This window comes from Balaenoptera acutorostrata, chromosome 8 (genome assembly GCF_949987535.1).
Source record: "Balaenoptera acutorostrata chromosome 8, mBalAcu1.1, whole genome shotgun sequence".
NCBI lineage: Eukaryota > Metazoa > Chordata > Mammalia > Artiodactyla > Balaenopteridae > Balaenoptera > Balaenoptera acutorostrata.
The window spans coordinates 85,518,902-85,538,325 of NC_080071.1; the positions used below are offsets into that span (position 1 = coordinate 85,518,902).

The 19,424-nt window shown below is 37.6% G+C and overlaps 1 protein-coding gene across 18 annotated transcripts in view; it reads right to left on the reverse strand.

The window, feature by feature from the left end:
• The window catches only part of TRIP12 (thyroid hormone receptor interactor 12), a 144,447-nt gene that overhangs the window by 70,642 nt on the left and 54,381 nt on the right, over positions 1-19,424 (reverse strand). For 11 of the 18 annotated variants that reach the window (XM_057551521.1, XM_057551520.1, XM_057551532.1 and 8 more), the window contains 3 exons: positions 18,137-18,262; positions 16,492-17,294; positions 382-487 (listed from right to left, as the gene is read on the reverse strand). In XM_057551521.1, the coding sequence (XP_057407504.1) occupies positions 382-487; positions 16,492-17,294; positions 18,137-18,262 (1,035 nt within the window). The remainder of the gene's footprint in view (positions 1-381; positions 488-16,491; positions 17,295-18,136; positions 18,263-19,424) is intronic. The other 7 variants (XM_057551533.1, XM_057551534.1, XM_057551531.1 and 4 more) reach the window with 2 other exon arrangements.

Consider the following 19,424-nt stretch of genomic DNA (forward strand, 5'->3'; position numbering starts at 1 on the left):
GCTACCTTTAAAAATAACCCAAATCTGCATAAAGATGCTCATTAGAGATTTCTTTGGCAGACTAGAACTCTGAAAACAACCAGACGTCCAACTATTGGCAATAACTCTGTGCAAATAATGTAACAGCAGAGGAAAAGGTAGAAGACAAAGGTGTTGTCCAAAAAAGGCATGATTAAAACTTAGCAAAAAAAAGGTAAATAAATATTGGGGAAGAATTCGCAAAAATATACAACAATACTAGCTATATTAGAATAAATTTCTTTGCTCAACATTCAAGAGAAAATTTTAATAATTTTTAAAAACTTATAAAATTAAGGATTTTGCTGAAAGCTGAACACAGGTAATGAACTAATCATAAACTGGCAAAGCCCAGATTATTACCTGGCACTAGCACAGGAGCCCGTGGTCTTCTGGCGTGTGCTCCGCCTCAAACTGGGGAGCTCAGCAGGTGGGGATTCGCTGCGCTTCTTGGTAGATTTTCTTAAACCTATACATGTGAAATGCAAAAGTAAAATTTTTAAAAGAGCAGTTACCTTAAATTAAAAATGACATAATTCTTCAGGTCATCATCCGGTCAAAAGTCCACGGACTCTTCCACGGCCTCTCTAGCGGTCTCCAGGTTTACTTCCATGGTTTGCTTTTACTGTGCCTGCTCATATTGGGGAAGTTCATGTGGTGCTTGGCATTCCTGTTCAGGAGAAATCTTCTCACTCTGGCCTAACCTTGACGCAAGCTAACCAACACCATGAATGACAGTCCCTCTCCTCTCAAACCATCCTCTTGAAAAGTTCCTATCACAACTCTACTCTTCCACTACTCTTCTCCACTAACTAAAGCCAAGAGATTTTTTTTTTGTATATACTATGTATTTCAGGACTTTACTGTATTTCATTTAGCACTTTACTGCATTCTCTTTGCACTGTCCCATTTCACCTAGTTTATATAAGGCTCATCAATAAGGCCATGAGAGAACAAACTGTTTTCTTTCACCAACTCATTGGCAAGAAATATATACATTTGAACTGAAGGTTATTCAAATGTCCAATTTACAGAATACTGTATAATTAGGGGGAGAAAGTCAATCAAGCATACTTTACATGTTATTCTGGAATCTAACTAATACCTTTATAGGGATAACGGATTCTGAAAAGGTACAGCAACTGAGAAAAGTTTATTGCTATTTTATGAACAATGGGGAAGCCATCAGGGCATCGTCTACTTCCCCCCCCCCGCCCCCCCACCCAAACAACACTGTTACTCTACACCGTACATGACATGACAACATACTGGGTGGTGAGCTCTATCTAAACAAAGACCCCCCAGCAGTGAAAGGTCTCCAAAGTCAACAGAGTATACTTCCACTGGAACTTTTGGCATCATCTTAAATAGATGTTAACTTTCTTCGAGACCAACTGTAAAATAACAATTCTCCAGATCATTTGTTTCTTCTCAAATTTTAATTTTTTTCCACTTCACTGCTTTAAAAAGTGTAAAGATAAGAAATTCCTTACTCTTGATTTTGTAAAAAACACCACTGAAGGTTCTGGGAAAGAGGTGGTAAAAAGGATTCTAGACATCTTCTTGACCTTTTAGACTCTTCATTTAAAAACTTCAGTTCATCCAACTTGCACTTAAACTATACATGATGAAAGGTGCTAGGTGAAAAGCAAGCTATTAAAAACTCTTTAAACACAAAGCAGAAATTATAACGACAAATATCTATGTTCAGACAGGCATCACCATTTAGAAATCTAAACCAGACCTTTTGGGCCCTTCTCCCCCCCACCTCCCACCCCAAATAACTTTTGTGAAAGATTATCTAGACTCTTCAAACCAGCATAAAAGGATCAAAGAGTGAAACTTAAAGTGACGAAAGAAGACTGGCCTAAGCGTTTCTTAAATTTCAATTTTATTTTAAGGTTGATTTTCTATATAGCTGTCACCAGAATTATTTGATGTGATCACAAAGCTATATCTGACATCCTATATACTATTTTATCTTTGCCTAGCTGGATACACACCCCAGACACCTGAAAAGATGGACATGGCATGTAGACAGATTATGGAGCTAGCTTAATATATTCAGCTAATAATGTCACTATTTTTTAATATTTAAAAAATTTAGAAATTTTCTAATATTTCAGAAAATATTAAATTATACTTATCTATCTGAATTATGTGACTAAGTTGGACTAAAAAATGTACAATTTAGAGGGAAAAAGCCATCAGTGCACATTACATTAAAACTGCAAAAAAACATAAGGTACTTTCACTTATAAGGCACTTTAAAAACCTTTGTATTATTGTCACTAATATTACTTAGTTCATGTAATACTAAAGTATCTATAAATACCATAATACAGTAATAGAGACACTAGTACAAATTTTCACATCTATTTAGTGACATTCAAAATAATATTCAACTATGTATTGTGCACTACTGCTTTATTGCTAATCTGCGGTGACAGTATACTTTTTGACACTTTCACTACTCATGCCCTATTTTAGACTTTGGTGTTTAACTCTCCTTTAAACAACTTCATTCAAATGTAATTTCCGTAGGATAAAATTTACTCATTTTAAGTGCATGGGGTTCAGTGAGTTTGACAAACTTATTCACGCATATAACCAACACCACAATCAAGACATAGAACATTTTCATCACTTTAAAAAGTTCCTTTATGGCCCTTGCAATTAATCCCCTCCCTCACACTTCAGGTCCCTGGCAATCACTGGTCTTCTTTTCTGCTGCTATTGCCTACTTTGGAGTTTCACATGAACGGAATCATACAGTGTCGTGGGGACGAACTCATGGTGCTGCACGTGTTGGCTCATTCCTTTTGATGGCAAAGTGGTATTCCTTTGTGTGGATGTGCCACAATCTCTCTATCCGTTCTTGGTGTTGGACTTTAAAAGAACTGTACTAAGTTACAGAGAAGCAGGGCAGAGAAAAACCAAAACAAGAGTGAACAGAAAACTATTTATAACTGATACCACAATACCATAATGTAACATGACTGTCAGGCTAATTGACATATAACTCCATCCAGCCTGATAAGAGAACCCCCCACATTTTGTTCTCTAAACTTCCTTAGAGGAGAACTACATAAATTCTTCCAAAAGTCTAAAACATGTTTAGAAGATAGAAAGGTCATAAATTCTGGGAAAAAGGAAAGCTGAAGCACAAACTTCAGCTTGGTAGATAAAGTATTTCCTAGAAAACCAGGACAGCTTAACCTTCTTTTGGCCATTCAGCAAACTGACAATGCTAGCACATACTACCTTCACAATTTTATTTTATTTATTTATTTTTTAATATTTATTTATTTATTTGGCTGCTCTGGGTCTTAGCTGCGGCACGCGGGATCTTTTTTTAGTTGCGGCATGCGGGATCTAGTTCCCCAACCAGGGATCGGACCCAGGCCCCCTGCATCAACAGCACGGAGTCTTAACCACTGGACCACCAGGGAAGTCCCTATTTCACAATTTTAGATCGGCTATGGAGATTTTCAAAAGCACTTTCAGATATAAAGTTGTAATAATTCTCATTTTTCAGACACAAAAATATTAACTGACTTGCTTAAAAGTGCATAACCCCACCAACTACACAATTCTAAGCTTATTTTAAAGCAGAACAGACAGTAGTACATCTTCAATATACTTGTGGCAAGGTGTTAAAATTTGCTTTACTGGTTCGTTTAGAAAACTTTAAACTCTCTGTATAAAAATAGAGTATTTTTGTAGAACTGAAATGTTTCCTATCATTCTACTGGTCAAATATGGAGTATTGTAATAAATGGTGGAAACATGGAAAAGTGTAAACCTACAACCTACTGAAAACCGATTAAAACACATATGTATGGGAACACACATACCACAAACACATCTCTCTGTCCCAGGCTCTGTAATGCAGCAAAACTGCATTTATCATTTACTTTTATGATGCCACTTGGAGAAGCAACCAGAATATCACTGATCAAATTAATATATTCTTATCCACAAAGCCTTAGTGTAATAAAGTTAGGTATAAATCTTGTATCAAAGCTCTTATTACAGTTGACCCTGCAACAACGCAGGGTCTACTTACACTCGGATATTTTTCAGTAAACCGTAAATACTACAGTACTACACGGTCTGTGGTTGGTTGAATCCAAGGATGTGGAGGAACCATGGATAAGGACAGCCAGCTATTAGTTACATGCAGCCCTCACTGTTCAAGGATCAACTGTATTATCAGTATAAGAATATGTGCACTTGTTCCTACAAATATATTCCTATAATCTTTATTCCTTTGGATAAAGGTGAAACTAGCAGTTAGTATTCTCTTAAAATTCCTAATTGATTTGTCTTCTACAATATAGGTATGTCTTACTCTTTTTTTTCCTTTTTTTGAAAAAGTATTCCTAAGCAAAACTGATTTACACAAAGTCCAGGGCTTCACCCTTAAAAAAAAAAAAAAAAAAATAGAGTCCTTTTTTTAAAGTGTGACATTTTTAAAGTGTGACATTTGAAATGTGAAATAATTAAACCTCTTATATATCCAACTGTAAGCTTGGAATTTTTAAAATATAACAACATTTTAAAAGAATCAACAAATTAAGGGCCTTAGACATTTTACTTTCTGGACCCTTACTAATGTAAAAATAGTTAAGATGTTCGTGGGTACCTTCTACTTATGATTGATTTTTCTTTTCGACTTGAAATATTAAAACTATTTCTCATTACATTAACATCTCAGTACAAAAGTATTTCTCCTGGAAAAGGTATGGTTTTCACTCTAACTGTGTCAAATTACTTTAAAAGTAGCAATAGACAACTGGGCAATACATATTCACTATCAGCTTTCATTCTATTTTTAATTCTCACATGATCTGTTACAGGTATGCTAATCTTTGACATGATATACACATATAATCGAACCTACTACACAGTTCTATAATGAGAATATAGCACTCCTCCCAATAATAAAGTATTCTAGCAATGCAATAATTAAACTTTCCAATTTCCTGAAAGATTCCTTCTGCTGTACAAGAATAAACATGAATGTCAATGTATTTCATAAGGTTGTTTGAAAATCAAGCAGAGGAGGAGGGGGAGACTAACCTAACATCTTTATTCAGTGAATAATGACTCCATTCAAATAAATGAACACTTTTATTCTGCAACTTATATAATCATTTTAAAGTGACAGTAAAAGATGATCAAACAGACATCTACTGTATATTATCTAGCAGCCCTTTTTCTGAGCACCTGCCTCTTTTTTTCTTTTTATTTTTTTAAAATTCTTTGCGGAGCTATCTCCTAACCCTTCTCCATGTGGTACTGATGGAACTGTCATCCACAAAACACTCCCACTATATGAGTGAGACGCAAACTGTCGTATTTTCATCATCTACAATTACAACTCCTCCACCACTATCCCCTCCCCTTCACCATACTAATTCATTTAAGAACAGGCATATGACCCGAGGATATAAGAGACTTTCATATAGAAATATAAATGATTGGACAGTGTTTTGGGGAAAGAGGGGGAATGAGGGTGTCATAAGTCACAGACTTGGGACTGACAAGACCATCTTCATTTGAGCTCCTGGATCCAGCCAAGCCTGAAGCTAGACAATCTCTTGGCTTTACCAGTCATGTGAGCTGATTTCCATTTAATTTTAATTGAATATGCATCACATATAACCCCAAATCTTCTGATTATAAGTCATTACTGTATTATACTTTGTAGTCTAGAGTAGGTATGGACCAAATCCTGCTGGTAGCCTGTTTCTGTGCAGCCCACTAGCTAAGAATGTTTTTTATATTTTTAGAGAGTTGTAATAAAAGAAGAGTATGTGACAAAGACTGTATGTGGTCAGCAGACCCTAAAATATTTACTATATGGGTCTTTACAGAAAATGTTTACTGACCTGGACTTTGAGGAGAAAAAGGAAGAAAAGTATAAGGACTTTTCTTATACGCGGGTTTTCTCTACCTGCAGCGAGCTGGGGCTACTCTTCATTCCGGTGCACGGGCTTTAGGCGTGCAGGCTTCAGTAGTTGTGGCTTGCGGGCTCTAGAGCGCAGGCTCAGTAGTTGTGGCGCACGGGCTTAGTTGCTCCGCGCCATGTGGGATCTTCCGGGACCAGGGCTCGAACCCATGTCCCCTGCATTGGCAGGTGGATTCTTAACCACTGTGCCACCAGGGAAGTCCCCAAATTGGCATGTTTACACTACTAGTGAGAATATAAATTCATATATTTCTAGGGGGAATTTAAAATATACATCAATATTTAAAAGAAACATAACCAGTGTTATGTTTCTTATCTTATATCTTACAAGAAAATAATGAATTACAAAGCTATAGTCAATTAAAAAATTTAGAAGAACAATGTAAATGCCTCTTAGTTGGCAATGGGCTAAGAGGTACATCCATATACAGTTATTAAAAAGACACGATTGGACTTCCCTGGTGGCGCAGTGGTTAAGAACCCGTCTGCAAATGCTAAAGACACGACTTTGATCCCTGGTCCGGGAAGATTCCACATGCCGCAGAGCAACTAAGCCCGTGCGCCACAACTACTGAGCCTGCACTCTAGAGCCCGCGAGCCACAACTACTGAGCCCGCATGCCACAACTACTGAAGCCTGTGCGCCTGGAGCCTGTGCTCCACAACATGAGAAGCCACTGCAATGAGAGGTCCGTGCACTGCAACGAAGAGTAGCCCCCGCTCCCTGCAACTAGAGAAAGCCCACGCACAGCAATGAAGATCCAACACAGCTATAAAAAAAAAATGACATGATTTATAGCTTATTTTTTGAAAGGAAAAATCATTTAGGCAGATAAAGCACTTTGGTTTCTTCATACCTAAAACATGGGTACTACCTCATTCTGTGATCATGATAATGAAATTTAATGTATGGCAACTGTCTAGTATGGAGCCTGGCTTATAATAGGCACTCAAAAAGCAATGCCTACTGTCACGCAGAATGAGCTCCTACTTTTGAAGAAAATATGTGCATATACATAGAAAAGTGTCTGCCTCTGGGTAAAGACAAAAGAATGACCCACATGCATTCACTCTGTCCTCTAGTGAAACTCCACTAAAATAGCATTAAAAGAATCTGAAGCATAAGTTCACAAGGATGGGAAGAATGGAAGAGACAATCATTACAACACAACACAATTTTAGAAGATGAAAAAGCAGTAATTCCAGTGCTAAATACACTGGGAAGACCAGAAGACTGAAGGCAGAAAACTGAGATAAACTACCAATTAGACTGACACTCAGAATCCCACAAAGGTTTAGGAATTGATGACACCAGGTACTTCTGGGATGACCTCAGAGTTTAAACTGAGGATTGCCTCATAGGCTATTTATGAAGCAGTCAGATCCCCAGATTCCCTCCCCAACTTGCACAGCTGGGTAAATGTCCCTCTCCTGAGGCAGGCAAACATAAAACCTTTATTCCTTAGAAAGTACAAAATAAAGAAATTCTCCATTAAAGTACACAGCTGAAAATAGGTGCATCATACCAAGAATGAGAGGCGGAAGGATCACATATATACAGACAAACTGGATGACATCTGGACTCTTTCCTAGGCCTCTCCTCCCACTTAGTCCCCAGAACTCTGGCAGTTAGGCTTTCACCTCCAGGCAGGAGTCTGAAAGAATCTTCCCTGTGGAATTTTACCAGCCAAAGAAAAAAGATCTGAAAATGATCATAGCCCAATTTGTTCATTAGATAGTGAATCTCAGTCAAGTCTCATCCATGTGCTCAGAGCTTGCAAGTTAGATTTTTGGTTCCCCTACTCTTGAGTATGAGGAGACACCCAGGAATTACCTGAATTTGAGGAAAGTTCCTGGTATGAAAGTCAAAAACAGAGTAAACACACCCCCCAAAAAAATTACATAAGAGGACTCTGCAAGAAAAGAAAACTTGCTCTTAATGGGGGGAGGGGGGCGGGGGGGAATAAGCATCTATAATTAAAAACAATATTCATGGCAGGACTATTCACAATAGCCAAGACATGGAAGCAACCCAAGTGCCTGGCAATAAATGACTAGATTAAGAAGATGTGGTGTGTGTGTGTGTATAATACACACACACATACACACACACACACACAATGGAATATTACTTAGCCATAAAAAAGAATGAACGATTGCCATTTGCAGCAACATGGATGGACCTAGAGAATATTATGCTTAGTGACATAAGTCAGATAGAGAAAGACAAATACAATATACCATTTATATGTAGAACTAAAAAATAACACAAATGAATGTATATACAAAACAGAAACAGACTCACAGACATAAAAAACAAACTTGTGGTTACGGGTGGGGGGGGCAAATTACAGATTATGGGTATGGGATTGACAGATACAGACTACTACATATAAAATACATAAGCAATAAAGATTTACTGCATAGCACAGGGAATTATATCCAGTATCTTGTAATAACCCACAATGTAATATAACCTGCAAAAAAAAGTAATCACTATGCTGTACACCTGAAACTAACACAATATTGTAAATCAACTATACTTCAATTAAAGAAAGAAAAAGAGAAGGGGGGAGGAAACCTTTTTTTTAAAAAAAAGGAAATGAGAACAAAATAACCTCTTGAAAATAAAAACAAGATAGCAAACATGAAATAAAAAATCAATACAAAGGTTGGAAGAAGCTGCAGAAATCTACCAGAAAGTAGAACAAAAAAGGAAAGCAAGAACAAAAAGATAAGACCAGAACCTTCCAAAAGGACAATTACCCAAAATAATAGGTGATTCAGAAAGAGAAAAGAAGCAAAGATCGGGTGACCAACTGTCCTGGTTTGCATGGGATTCTCGTAGTTTTAAGGCTAAACGTTGGTCTTGGGGAATGCCCCAGATCCAAGGGAAACCAGAACTTCAGATCACCCTAACAAGGAATGAAACAAATGCACAGCTATGCCTGTATCACGACATTTCTAAATAACTGAGGCAAAGATCTGTAAGTTTCCAGAAAAACGGGTTATATATACAGATCAGGAATCAGAATGCTTGCAGTACTGAAATCTAAATAACATAATTCTTCAAAATTCTGATGGAGAATAATTTCCAACCCAGAAATGTATTTTCAATCAGTCTGTCAAATAAGTATCAAGGTTGTAGATTTTCACATTCAAAATCTGAAAAAAACAAAAAAAACTTTAAAAAATCTCATATGTACTTTTTCTTAGAAAGCAAGTGGAAGACATGTTCACCAAAACAAAACAGTAAATCAAGAAAGAAGATGCAGGATCTGGAATCAGGAAACTAAACAGAAGACTAAAGAAATACCTGAAGCTAAAAGCAATGTAACCAGGCATAAAAGGGCAGCCATCCAGAGGCCTCGTTTCTTCAGGAAAATGAAACAAATCCATGTAGACAGCTTGAGAAAAGATTTAGACAATGCATAATGAGTTTGGAGTTGAGTGACGGAGTCAAAGAAAAGGACAACAACAAAATAATTATTAAACTCAGTAAAAAAAAAAAAAAAAAGGTTATAAGAAAGGTTATAAAAAAAGGTTATAAGAAAAGAAAAGTTCCTACAGGCTCAGTGTTAACTGAGCAACGATCATGACTGGGAAAATGTGAAGCATGTACAGTATGCGTTTGGTGGGTGAATAGGTGTGGTAAATCTCCCATATAGGGCACACAATAGTGGTCAAAGTGAAAAAATTCAACAAATAGACATATGAGCATGTATGTCTCACATTTATAGATACAGAAGTAAAAACCAAAATGATTGGCTATGCGGAAAGGCCATGTGGCAGGAAGCCTGCTATTTTTTAATAATAAATCTTATATCACTTGACTACACATTAAGTATTGACTAATATGAAGGAAAATTTTTAGCAGGATACACACTGGAAGAAAGAGACAGCCCTTAGGGATGGGATTAAGTAATTATTTTTTCTTCTTTGTACGTTTTAATATTTTTGGGATTTTTCATTTTTGATAACAAACACTTTATAATCAGAAGCATCAAAATAGTATAGAATACAGAGGCATGAATAAGAAAAAGCAATTTTAATTTAACTGAAATATAAGTTTAGTAAAATGTAATTTGGCTGAATTAATTCTTACTCTGACCTGGTATACAAAAATACATACCATGGTTGTTTAAAATTCACAGTATAAAACAAAGCAAAGCCTTAAAGAGGTCAATAACATTTGTTTCCATTTAATATTCCTTTTTTAAAAATCTGGCAACTCATTTTTGGTAAATTACTATTGGTAATATGTGGTTACATATTAGTACTAATAAAGTTTTAAGTACTAAATTATTTTAACAGCTGCTTTATAATACAGAAAGCTCTTAACACTCAATCCTTTTTCCTTTAAGCTCCTCACCCAATACATCACCAGGCTAAAAGATAATTCAATTTTTAAAAACTCAGCGGGTATGGCCCTTTAAGACCCAACTAGGTAAAACCAAGAGTTTATTTTTAAATTATTCTGTCCTGCTTGACTCATTCTTCTTTCCTCTCTCCGTGCTAGAGGCACAAAGTACCATGTCTCTTGGCAGAATTACCTTCCCAGAATTCGGCATCTGCCTGGTTCTTTTCTAGTTCTAATAATGGCTACAGGTTGCATGCAAGTCACAGAAGAGTAGAAGAGTATGAAACTCAAGCTGAAAATAAGCTGGTAACTACTGCTATGTTATTAATAATGTGCACATGATGTCTACTTTAAATAATGGAAAGGGAACTGGACTTACAAATAGACACAGCAAACTGGAAATATAGCACCTTTAAATTTTTCTATAAATACATTCCATAATTAATCGCAGATTCTGATCACAAACTGTTTCTTACATGTCTATGCCATCCGTCACCTTCTACCATTAAGACAGTACATACTTTGAAATAGTCAAATTACTTCAAAATTAGCCTAAAGAGAAGGTAGATAGATTAGCAGAATATTATAAGAATATTTTGAAATATTACATCAAAACATCACTGAATATTTTAAAAAATCATTTGTATCATTACACTGCCCCACTGGTTTTACGTTTATGCTACATAAACTGGTTAAGACTGTTTGCTCAGGTTAAACAATGCAAAGCAAGAATAATTTCCTAATGCAGATTAAAAATTGTCATATAACACTATCCTTTCTGGGGTATTCTCAAAACCCAACTGGGCTTCCCTGGTGGCACAGTGCTTAAGAATCCGCCTGCCAATGCAGGGGGACGTGGGTTTGAGCCCTGGTCCGGGAAGATCCCACGTGTCGTGGAACAATTAAGCCCGTGCGCCACAGCTACTGAGCCTGAGCTCTAGAGCCCACAGGCCACAACTACTGAGCCCACGTGCCGCAACTACTGAAGCCAGCGCACCTAGAGCCCCTGCTCTGCAACATGAGAAGCCACCACAATGAGAAGCCCATGCACCGCAATGAAGAGTAGCCCCTGCTCACTGCAACTAGAGAAAGCCCGCGTGCAGCAACGAAGACCCAATGCAGCAAAAAAATTTATAAACTTCTACCAATTGACACAAGGTGACCTTTGTCCCACAGCTATCTTGACCAGCGGCAGATGGCAAGCCATAGGCTTCAGGTAGCCCGTCACAAAGCAGCTAAAATATACTGCCAGCCCTAGTTCCTCACCAGAAACTTGTTCAACAGATGCCAAAGCAGCACACCAGGAAAGGTCTTCCTGCTTCAGTGACCCGATTAAATGTATCATTTCCCAAAGTGTGTTCCATGGACCACTGCTGTCTCCCTTGGTAATAGGTGGTCAAACAGATTTATAAAATAATGGGTTAAACAGAAGTGACCGTAAGAATTCTCATATTTTTCAATATACTAAAGCATATCCTGAATCTCCTTGAGTGGTATCTGACCATGGGGAAATGGGCTTTCACAAAGCATCATGTAAGTACTGTTACTGCTACAATTTGAAAAAAATTTCCTTTACCAGGAAGTTTTACTGACCAATCGTATCTTAGAATGAGACCATACCTGAGGAAACATATCACCTTCTAATTAACAGGTTCACTGAGTCCTAAAAGTTGAAGAAAACAACCTACCCAATTTGGAATGCTTTCTATCTCACAAAATGTCCACTCCATTTTTTAGTTAACTGACATTTTTTTTTACCCGGAGTTGCTAATCCATTGAATGGATTGTAACCATTGAATCTAATTCTGCCCCCAGATTAACGTTAAATTAAAAAAAATATCAAACTAATTCCTAATGCACACAAAAGCTCTTCAAATCTATCGCAACAATTCTCAATTCACATTTTATGTTTATATGGTATTTTAATTTTACAAAGTTGTTTTCACATACATTCTTTCATTTATGCTTCACAAGAATGAATATTATCATTCTGCAAAGATCAGGGATTAGGTTGCTATCATAATTGTAGTTCAGTGATTTGTCCAACCCCACAAAACTATCAGAAGACAACAGAACTTTAAATCAGGGTCTTCCAAATCTAAAGATAGCCATACCGTAAGCTGATCAATAGCTAGAATTTATATCAATCCTTCATTTTCAAAATGATGCTCCTGAATGCTTTGTCTTAAGATACTCAATTTCAGCTGTGCAACCTAAATTTAGTGATGCATCCTAAGTACTATTAGCACTATGCTAAGGCTCCTCACGTATTTATTCATTCCTCAAATAGCTACTGTGCCTATTTTACAATGAAAAGGTTGCCAACTTTCTCGTAGTCACCAGCTGATAAAATGGCAGAACTAGGATTCAAATCTAGGATTTTTAGCTCTATATTAAGAGCTCTCTCTCCCCAAAATACCATTACTTGAAGCCCAGGGATTCCTCTAAGATACTTCATTTTGCCTCTGTATTCTTAAATAAAATTACCAAGTACTGCCAATCCTCTTGCAGTACTCCTTCTTACATAAACTCTTTCCTAAAGTGACCTATTTAATCATACCTAAAATTCACCCTGCCCTGTGTGACTCCAGGAAGCCTGCCTGGATTTAGCTCACCCAATCTACTCAATCCTCTGCACCCTATTCTCACAACTAATTTCTGGAATCACATGGCCTGGGTTTGACTCTTGGCTCTATCACTTCTTAGTTCTGTGACCTTGGACAGGTAACATGACCTCATTGACCCTGAGTTTCTTTACCTGTAAGAAGCGAATAACAGTACCTGCCACACAGGGCTGATGAGGAGTAAATGAGATGATCCATGTCAACTATTTACAAGTTGTCAGGCACTTGTAAGCACTTTAAGTATTTGTTATTATTTTGTTTTGAAATGTTTTTCACTTATTTGTAAAGAAGCAAACACACAGTTAATGGTATAATATGAACCCCTGGGCTCACATAGTATTATTCATCCCTAAAGATGAATCAATACCAGTAAGGAAGGATCAAATAAAAGTTCATCTCCTCTGGGGTCTTAACATCTCTTAATGACCCAAATAGATTGCAACAGTAAAACACAAACAACTAACATGGATGAAAAATAAGTGACATAGCAAAGAAAACAAAGGCTTCAAAGCCACACATACCCACCCCATCTTCAAATCCTAACTCTGTCACTTACGAGATATGTTACTCTGGCAAGTTATTTCACCTCCTTGGAATAAATTTCCTTAATAACTATCATCAAGCACCAATTTTTCGGAAAAGTAAATGTGACTGCATACGTAAAATACCTGGCACTTTTAGATGTGAAACAAATGCTGGTTCCCTTCTCTTGTTTCAACAGCTTAGGCTATAATTAGAGCTTAGAACTAGGGTAATGGCAATGAAAATGGGAAAGTGATATTAGTGACCACAGAACACACAGATTTTGTGAAAGTAAGAAAAGCAACTATGAAGTGAGTTTTACACTAAGTCAGTTTGTGACCATGTGCAGAGCGAGTATGGCAGCACACGTGGACTGGCACAGGGGCAGCATCAAAACCCTCGGGGCTTCCTGTTTGAGAGCAATCTCACAACCAAGAAAACCCCGCTGATCAGCCACTGGTAGGGTCAGGTTTTCTTTTAAAGATTGCACTAACTATGTACAAAAAGAAAGCTGGTCTCTGAGAAGAGTTAAGGACACAACACTCGAGAACAATCTGCTCAGGGCTTCCCTGGTGGTGCAGTGGTTAACAGTCTGCCTGCCAATGCAGGGGACACAGGTTCAAGCCCTGGTCCGGGAAGATCCCACATGCTGCGGAGCAACTAAGCCCGTGTGCCACAACTACTGAGCCTGCGCTCTAGAGCCCGCAAGCCACAACTACTGAGCCCGTGTGCCACAACTACTGAAGCCTGTGAGCCTAGAGCCCGTGCTCCACAATAAGTGAGGCCACCACGATGAGAAGCCCGCGCGCCACAATGAAGAGTAGCTCCCGCTCGCCGCAACTAGAGAAAGCCCGCGCACAGCAACAAAGACCCAATGCAGCCAAAAATAAGTAAATAAGATACATAAATTTAAAAAAAAAAGAGCAATCTGCTCTCACCTGTGCCAGGACCCTCCTAGAAATAAGAATTGAAAGAGATGAGCTCTTCAAATGAGGTAGGCTGGAAGGGTTAGAGTGAATCCCACGGACTGTGCTGTAAACTCAACCTGGGCCACTGACTGTGGAGATCACACAGCTACTACACACAGTGGAGACACACAAGGACGCAAATACAGATGCACACATGCTTCTACTTCACTTAAAAGTAGACAGAGGAAGAGGTAAAAAGGCAGAGATAAATAACTCCAATTGTCAAGAAAACCTTGTCTGGACCAACGGACAAACGGCTGTCCCTTTTTACCCAACCTTTTATTTCCTTTTGACTTCAGGATACCAATCTTAATCTTCATCCGATATTTATATTCAAATTCAAAAGATTTTATACAGATATACCGCATATTTAAAATAACAAATAGAACAAATTCTATAATTTAAGAGTAAGAGATGCTACCTTCACAATAACCCTATGATACAGGTTAAACATAAAATTTTACCATAATGTCTACTAGTATTCTTGTCAAAATGTTGCTAATATTGAATCAACTGAAAATAGTTTATAGATTGTAGAATTAAACTAAACAGAGCTAACAGCTCTGATTCAACACTAGGTTAGGCTGGTTCAATATTAAACTTTCACAAGAATACTAGTAGACACTATATAAAATCTTCCAATGACCAAAAAACATTCTAGCCCTATCAAAATGTGGACCTGAAATTTTCTTTGAGGGCTCAAAAGGAGAAAAGATGGTCAAAAACAAGCTTCTTGGTTAAATATTACAAAAATTAAATGCTTTGAAAACCACAGGTAAGTGCTGTTTTGTTCTCTGTATTTGCGTCGTTTAGATTTCTCAAAATAGAAAAAAAAAAGCACTTCATCATTACAGCAATCATGTAATTGAAGAGGGTCTCCACGATTTCTAATCAGTTCTAATGAAGTTAACATTTGGCTTCCTGAAGAAGTTTTTTTGGAAAAAAGAGGGAGAAAAGTGCCTCAGGATGCCTTTCTCTTATCTATTGTTTGTTTCTTTGCTTGAATGTATTATTCTCAAACATTAGTTCTTTCTGCTCCACTATACGCTTCAAGAAGGCAATTTCTTTCCCATTTACCTAGGACCCAGAGCCCAGTGCAATGAACATAAGAGGTATTCATCCTTAGTCTAAGCTCCTTAAAGGCCATAAAATATTACATGTGAATAAAGTTTAATTAATACTAGGGTACATTTATTCTAATAACTTAGCTCAGGGTTTCCTCACATCAAGAATGTGTGGAGCAGTGGTCCCACACACAGTGTTAGAATCCCTGGTGGTGCAGTGGTTAAGAATCCATCTGCCGATGCAGGGGACATGGGTCTGAGCCCTGGTCCGGGAAGATCCCACATGCCGTGGAGCAACTAAGCCCGTGTGCCACAATTACTGAGCCTGCGCTCTAGAGCCCGCGAGCCACAACTACTGAGCCCAAGTGCCACAACTACTGAAGCCCGCGCGCCTAGAGCTTGTGCTCCGCAACAAGAGAAGCCACCGCAATGAGAAACCCGCGCACCACAACGAAGAGTAGCCCCCGCTCGCTGCAACTTGAGAAAGCCCATGTGCAGCAACACATGCAGCAACGAAGACCCAAAGCAGCCATAAATTAATTAATTAATTAATTAATTAATTTTACAAAACAAAAAGAATGTATAATACCAAAAAAGAGCATTTGATCTCCAACTGTGGTCATGATCAACTCATAACTAGAACAGTTTTGTTTCTGGTTATAGGAGAAAAACCAACTTGCTGTCCTACTCTGACATCAGAAAATAAGTAGCAAATGCTGCAAAGATAAAGAAAGATACTAAAACATGACAATTTAGTAATAAGGCGGAAGCATTCCTTATCCATCTCCATAAAAGTAAACGTGGTTTATCAATTATTATACACTTTGGGTACAGATACAGGTAGAGTAATAAATCTAAAACTGCCTCAGACTGACTACCTTGAAAACCTGATCCCTCTTGACAAACCCAGAGAAATTTTCTTTAATTTAAAAAAAAAAAGATCTTTCGAGTGAACTTACTTGCTAATTTGGCCTGTAATCCAGAAGGTCCAGGTTTTGATGTCTCTGACTTAGAAGACCCTGGAAGAGACAGTTTTGTTTTAGGAAGGCTAACTTTAGGGCTGAAACGAGCAGCCCAATCAAATTTTGAAGAGCCACCAGTTTTACTCTGTTCCTTCTCCCTGCTACTTCTTCTTGGACTGGGGCTGGATGCTGAACGGGAACGCCTGGCCTTGTTCTGGTCTTTTCCTTGTTTCACCCTGGCACCTGGTGGAACAGCAGAGGAGGCCGAGGCTACAGCAGAAGACGAGGAGGAAGTAGAGGCAGCAGAAGAAGAATCGGTGATGGTGCTACACCCAGCTTTGGCTGAGGCGGCTGATTTTGAAGCCAGCTTGGTAGGTTTTGCAGATCTCTCTTCGGCACCAGTTGCTTCTGACACAGAACCACTCTTTATACAAGAACTCTCTGTCCTCTTTCTTTTCTGACTCCGTGAACTAGCAGTGGCCCCACTCTTCCTGGTATGAGCCTTGCTTGTTGATGGAGACTGTGCAGACTTCAGTTGTTGCTCCTGGTCTAAATGTCTCTTCTTTGACTTACTGTGTGGCTTACTTGTTTCTGAGGGAGATTCAGTATGCTGAAGTGCTTTGGGTTTTTTTGCAGAGCTAGGAGAGTTGGTCCTGTTGTAGTCTGGACTAGCACTGCGTTTCACTCCTCGAGAATTGTCTTTCTTAGGCACCTGCCCCGTTTTCTGCCTTTCTGAAGTATTGGCTCTGTCTGGATCCTCTGGTTGTGGGACTATGACAGCAGATGATGAACTGCAGCTTCTAAGAGGTTAGATAAGACAAGAGTTAATATCAGCCTGCCATCGTTAAACCTGTCATATAATACTTATTTATTAACTTCTCAAATCTGTGGAAATAAGATTTTTTTTCAAGTGCAAAAGTTTTCCTGGTAAGTCCAGTAACTAAATAAACATAGGCTCGCAAATGGTTCAAAACTGAGGGGAAAAAAAAGGGGTGGGGGTGGGGGGAGGGTGACACTTTGGATGGTAAAATATTAGAAGATCAGGCTAATTCTTTAGCCCAAAGATTACTGACACTAACACCCCTAATCATAAAACAAGAATTAGGATTACAAGAAAAAGAATGCTTACTTAGTAGCTCAGAACGAGTTGAAACTAGAATATCAATACTCTATTTACAAACACAACTTCTTTGTCAAAGCTTAAAATAAATAAGCATTAACATATACACTTTCAAAATGAAGGTTAGAAAGTTTTATATTGTAGTATCAAATATTTACAGTCACATTCCTTTCCAAAGACTCCTATCAATTAGATCTTAAGACATCACTGATCTGTGGCTCTGACAATAAAAAACTAAGAAAAATTGGATTTAAAATGGCATTTCAGATGCCTATAATGGTTTGTTAGGAAAAGGAGAAACTCGCAGCTCTCTAATCAAGGAGAATAAAGCACTATCTGGGGTATGTTGCACTGACATCACTGCAGAGGTGATACACTATTAATCCTAAAAGTTATACCCGGATAATAATGAAAACATGTATCGTAACATTTTGGCATAACCTGGTATGTTTTAATATTACGTAATGATTCAAATGCAAATAATTCTGCCTTGAAAAATGTATAAGCAATGTGAAGATTTACCTTTTAGAAAGGTGTCCCCTTGACAGTTCAGAAGTAGTATTAGACTGCACTTTGGGTGCCTTAGAATTAGATTTTCTACTCTCAGGAGGGCTATATCCCTTATGTTTTGCCTGCCCTAAATGTGACCTGTCAGCAGAAAACCAAAACAGAAATCTATCAGGAAAATGAGATGCAAATACAACACTGAAAGTGAAATCTTTTTTCATTAAAAAAAAAAAAAATGCTTCCCAATTCTTCATTATTGACTCTACCCTTTTCCCAAATATTTCTATAATTAAATTATTATTCTATCAAATAATCTGGCCAAAGAAATTACCTTTTAGAACCAACCCCCTCAATACCCCAAGAGTTAAGATTTTTTTTATAACCAGCTGAAGTACACCAAAAAACCAAGTCCTAGATAAAAAGATAAAGAATTTACCACAAAATATTCCAAACACATTCAAAACAATTGCACCGTTGATACATGGTTGGGTTATATTTATAATAAATCAAATCCTTATGCCAGCATTGTTTTAAGAGCAAGCTTGAGGGACATGAAGAAACTGTTTTCAGTTGTTAGATGTTTAACCTCTGGCAAAGGTCACATGAGATTTACACAAGCAAAGGAAGCATGCACGAATATATACCCAGAAAAGTTCATGTTCCAGAGGTGAGATATTAACGGAACAGATGCAATTTATGTAATTCACGGCCAACATCCTTCATGTAAATAACATAAAAGAGCATATTCTAATGAGAATAATAAAGTTTCATTAATACCAAAGCTGTTTACTTTGTTAAAAAAAAAAATTTTTAAGGCCTTCAATCTGAAAATGATCTCAAAGGAATTTAGAAATGAGTCACTGAACGCCTTACACGATAACTCTAACTGAACATATAAGGATGCCGTGCAGTTCTTCTTAACATATCATACGTGTTCCACCATCTCTTCAAAAAGATGATCTAAGGTTTCTGGTCTCAGTATCTTTACTGTTTTCTTTCATTATTGCAGAAGAACTCAATACTGGAATCTTGAAAGAAGATATGGCATCAGCTTCTCAATGAAAGTAAATATTTCTTGGGTCCGTACTATCATTTTCATTTTTAAGGTTTTAATCCATAAAAGAATAGTACTTTCTAAAGATTTCACTAGATCAACTACTAAAAAACTATAGTAACCTATAGTCTTTTGTGTGTTGTAGTCTTTGCTTTAGTAATGATTTTTCCCCCCACGGTATATGTTATATTTTCTCTGGGTGTATCCAAGCTGAACCTTACAAGAGTTTTATATACTGTGATTTAGTTT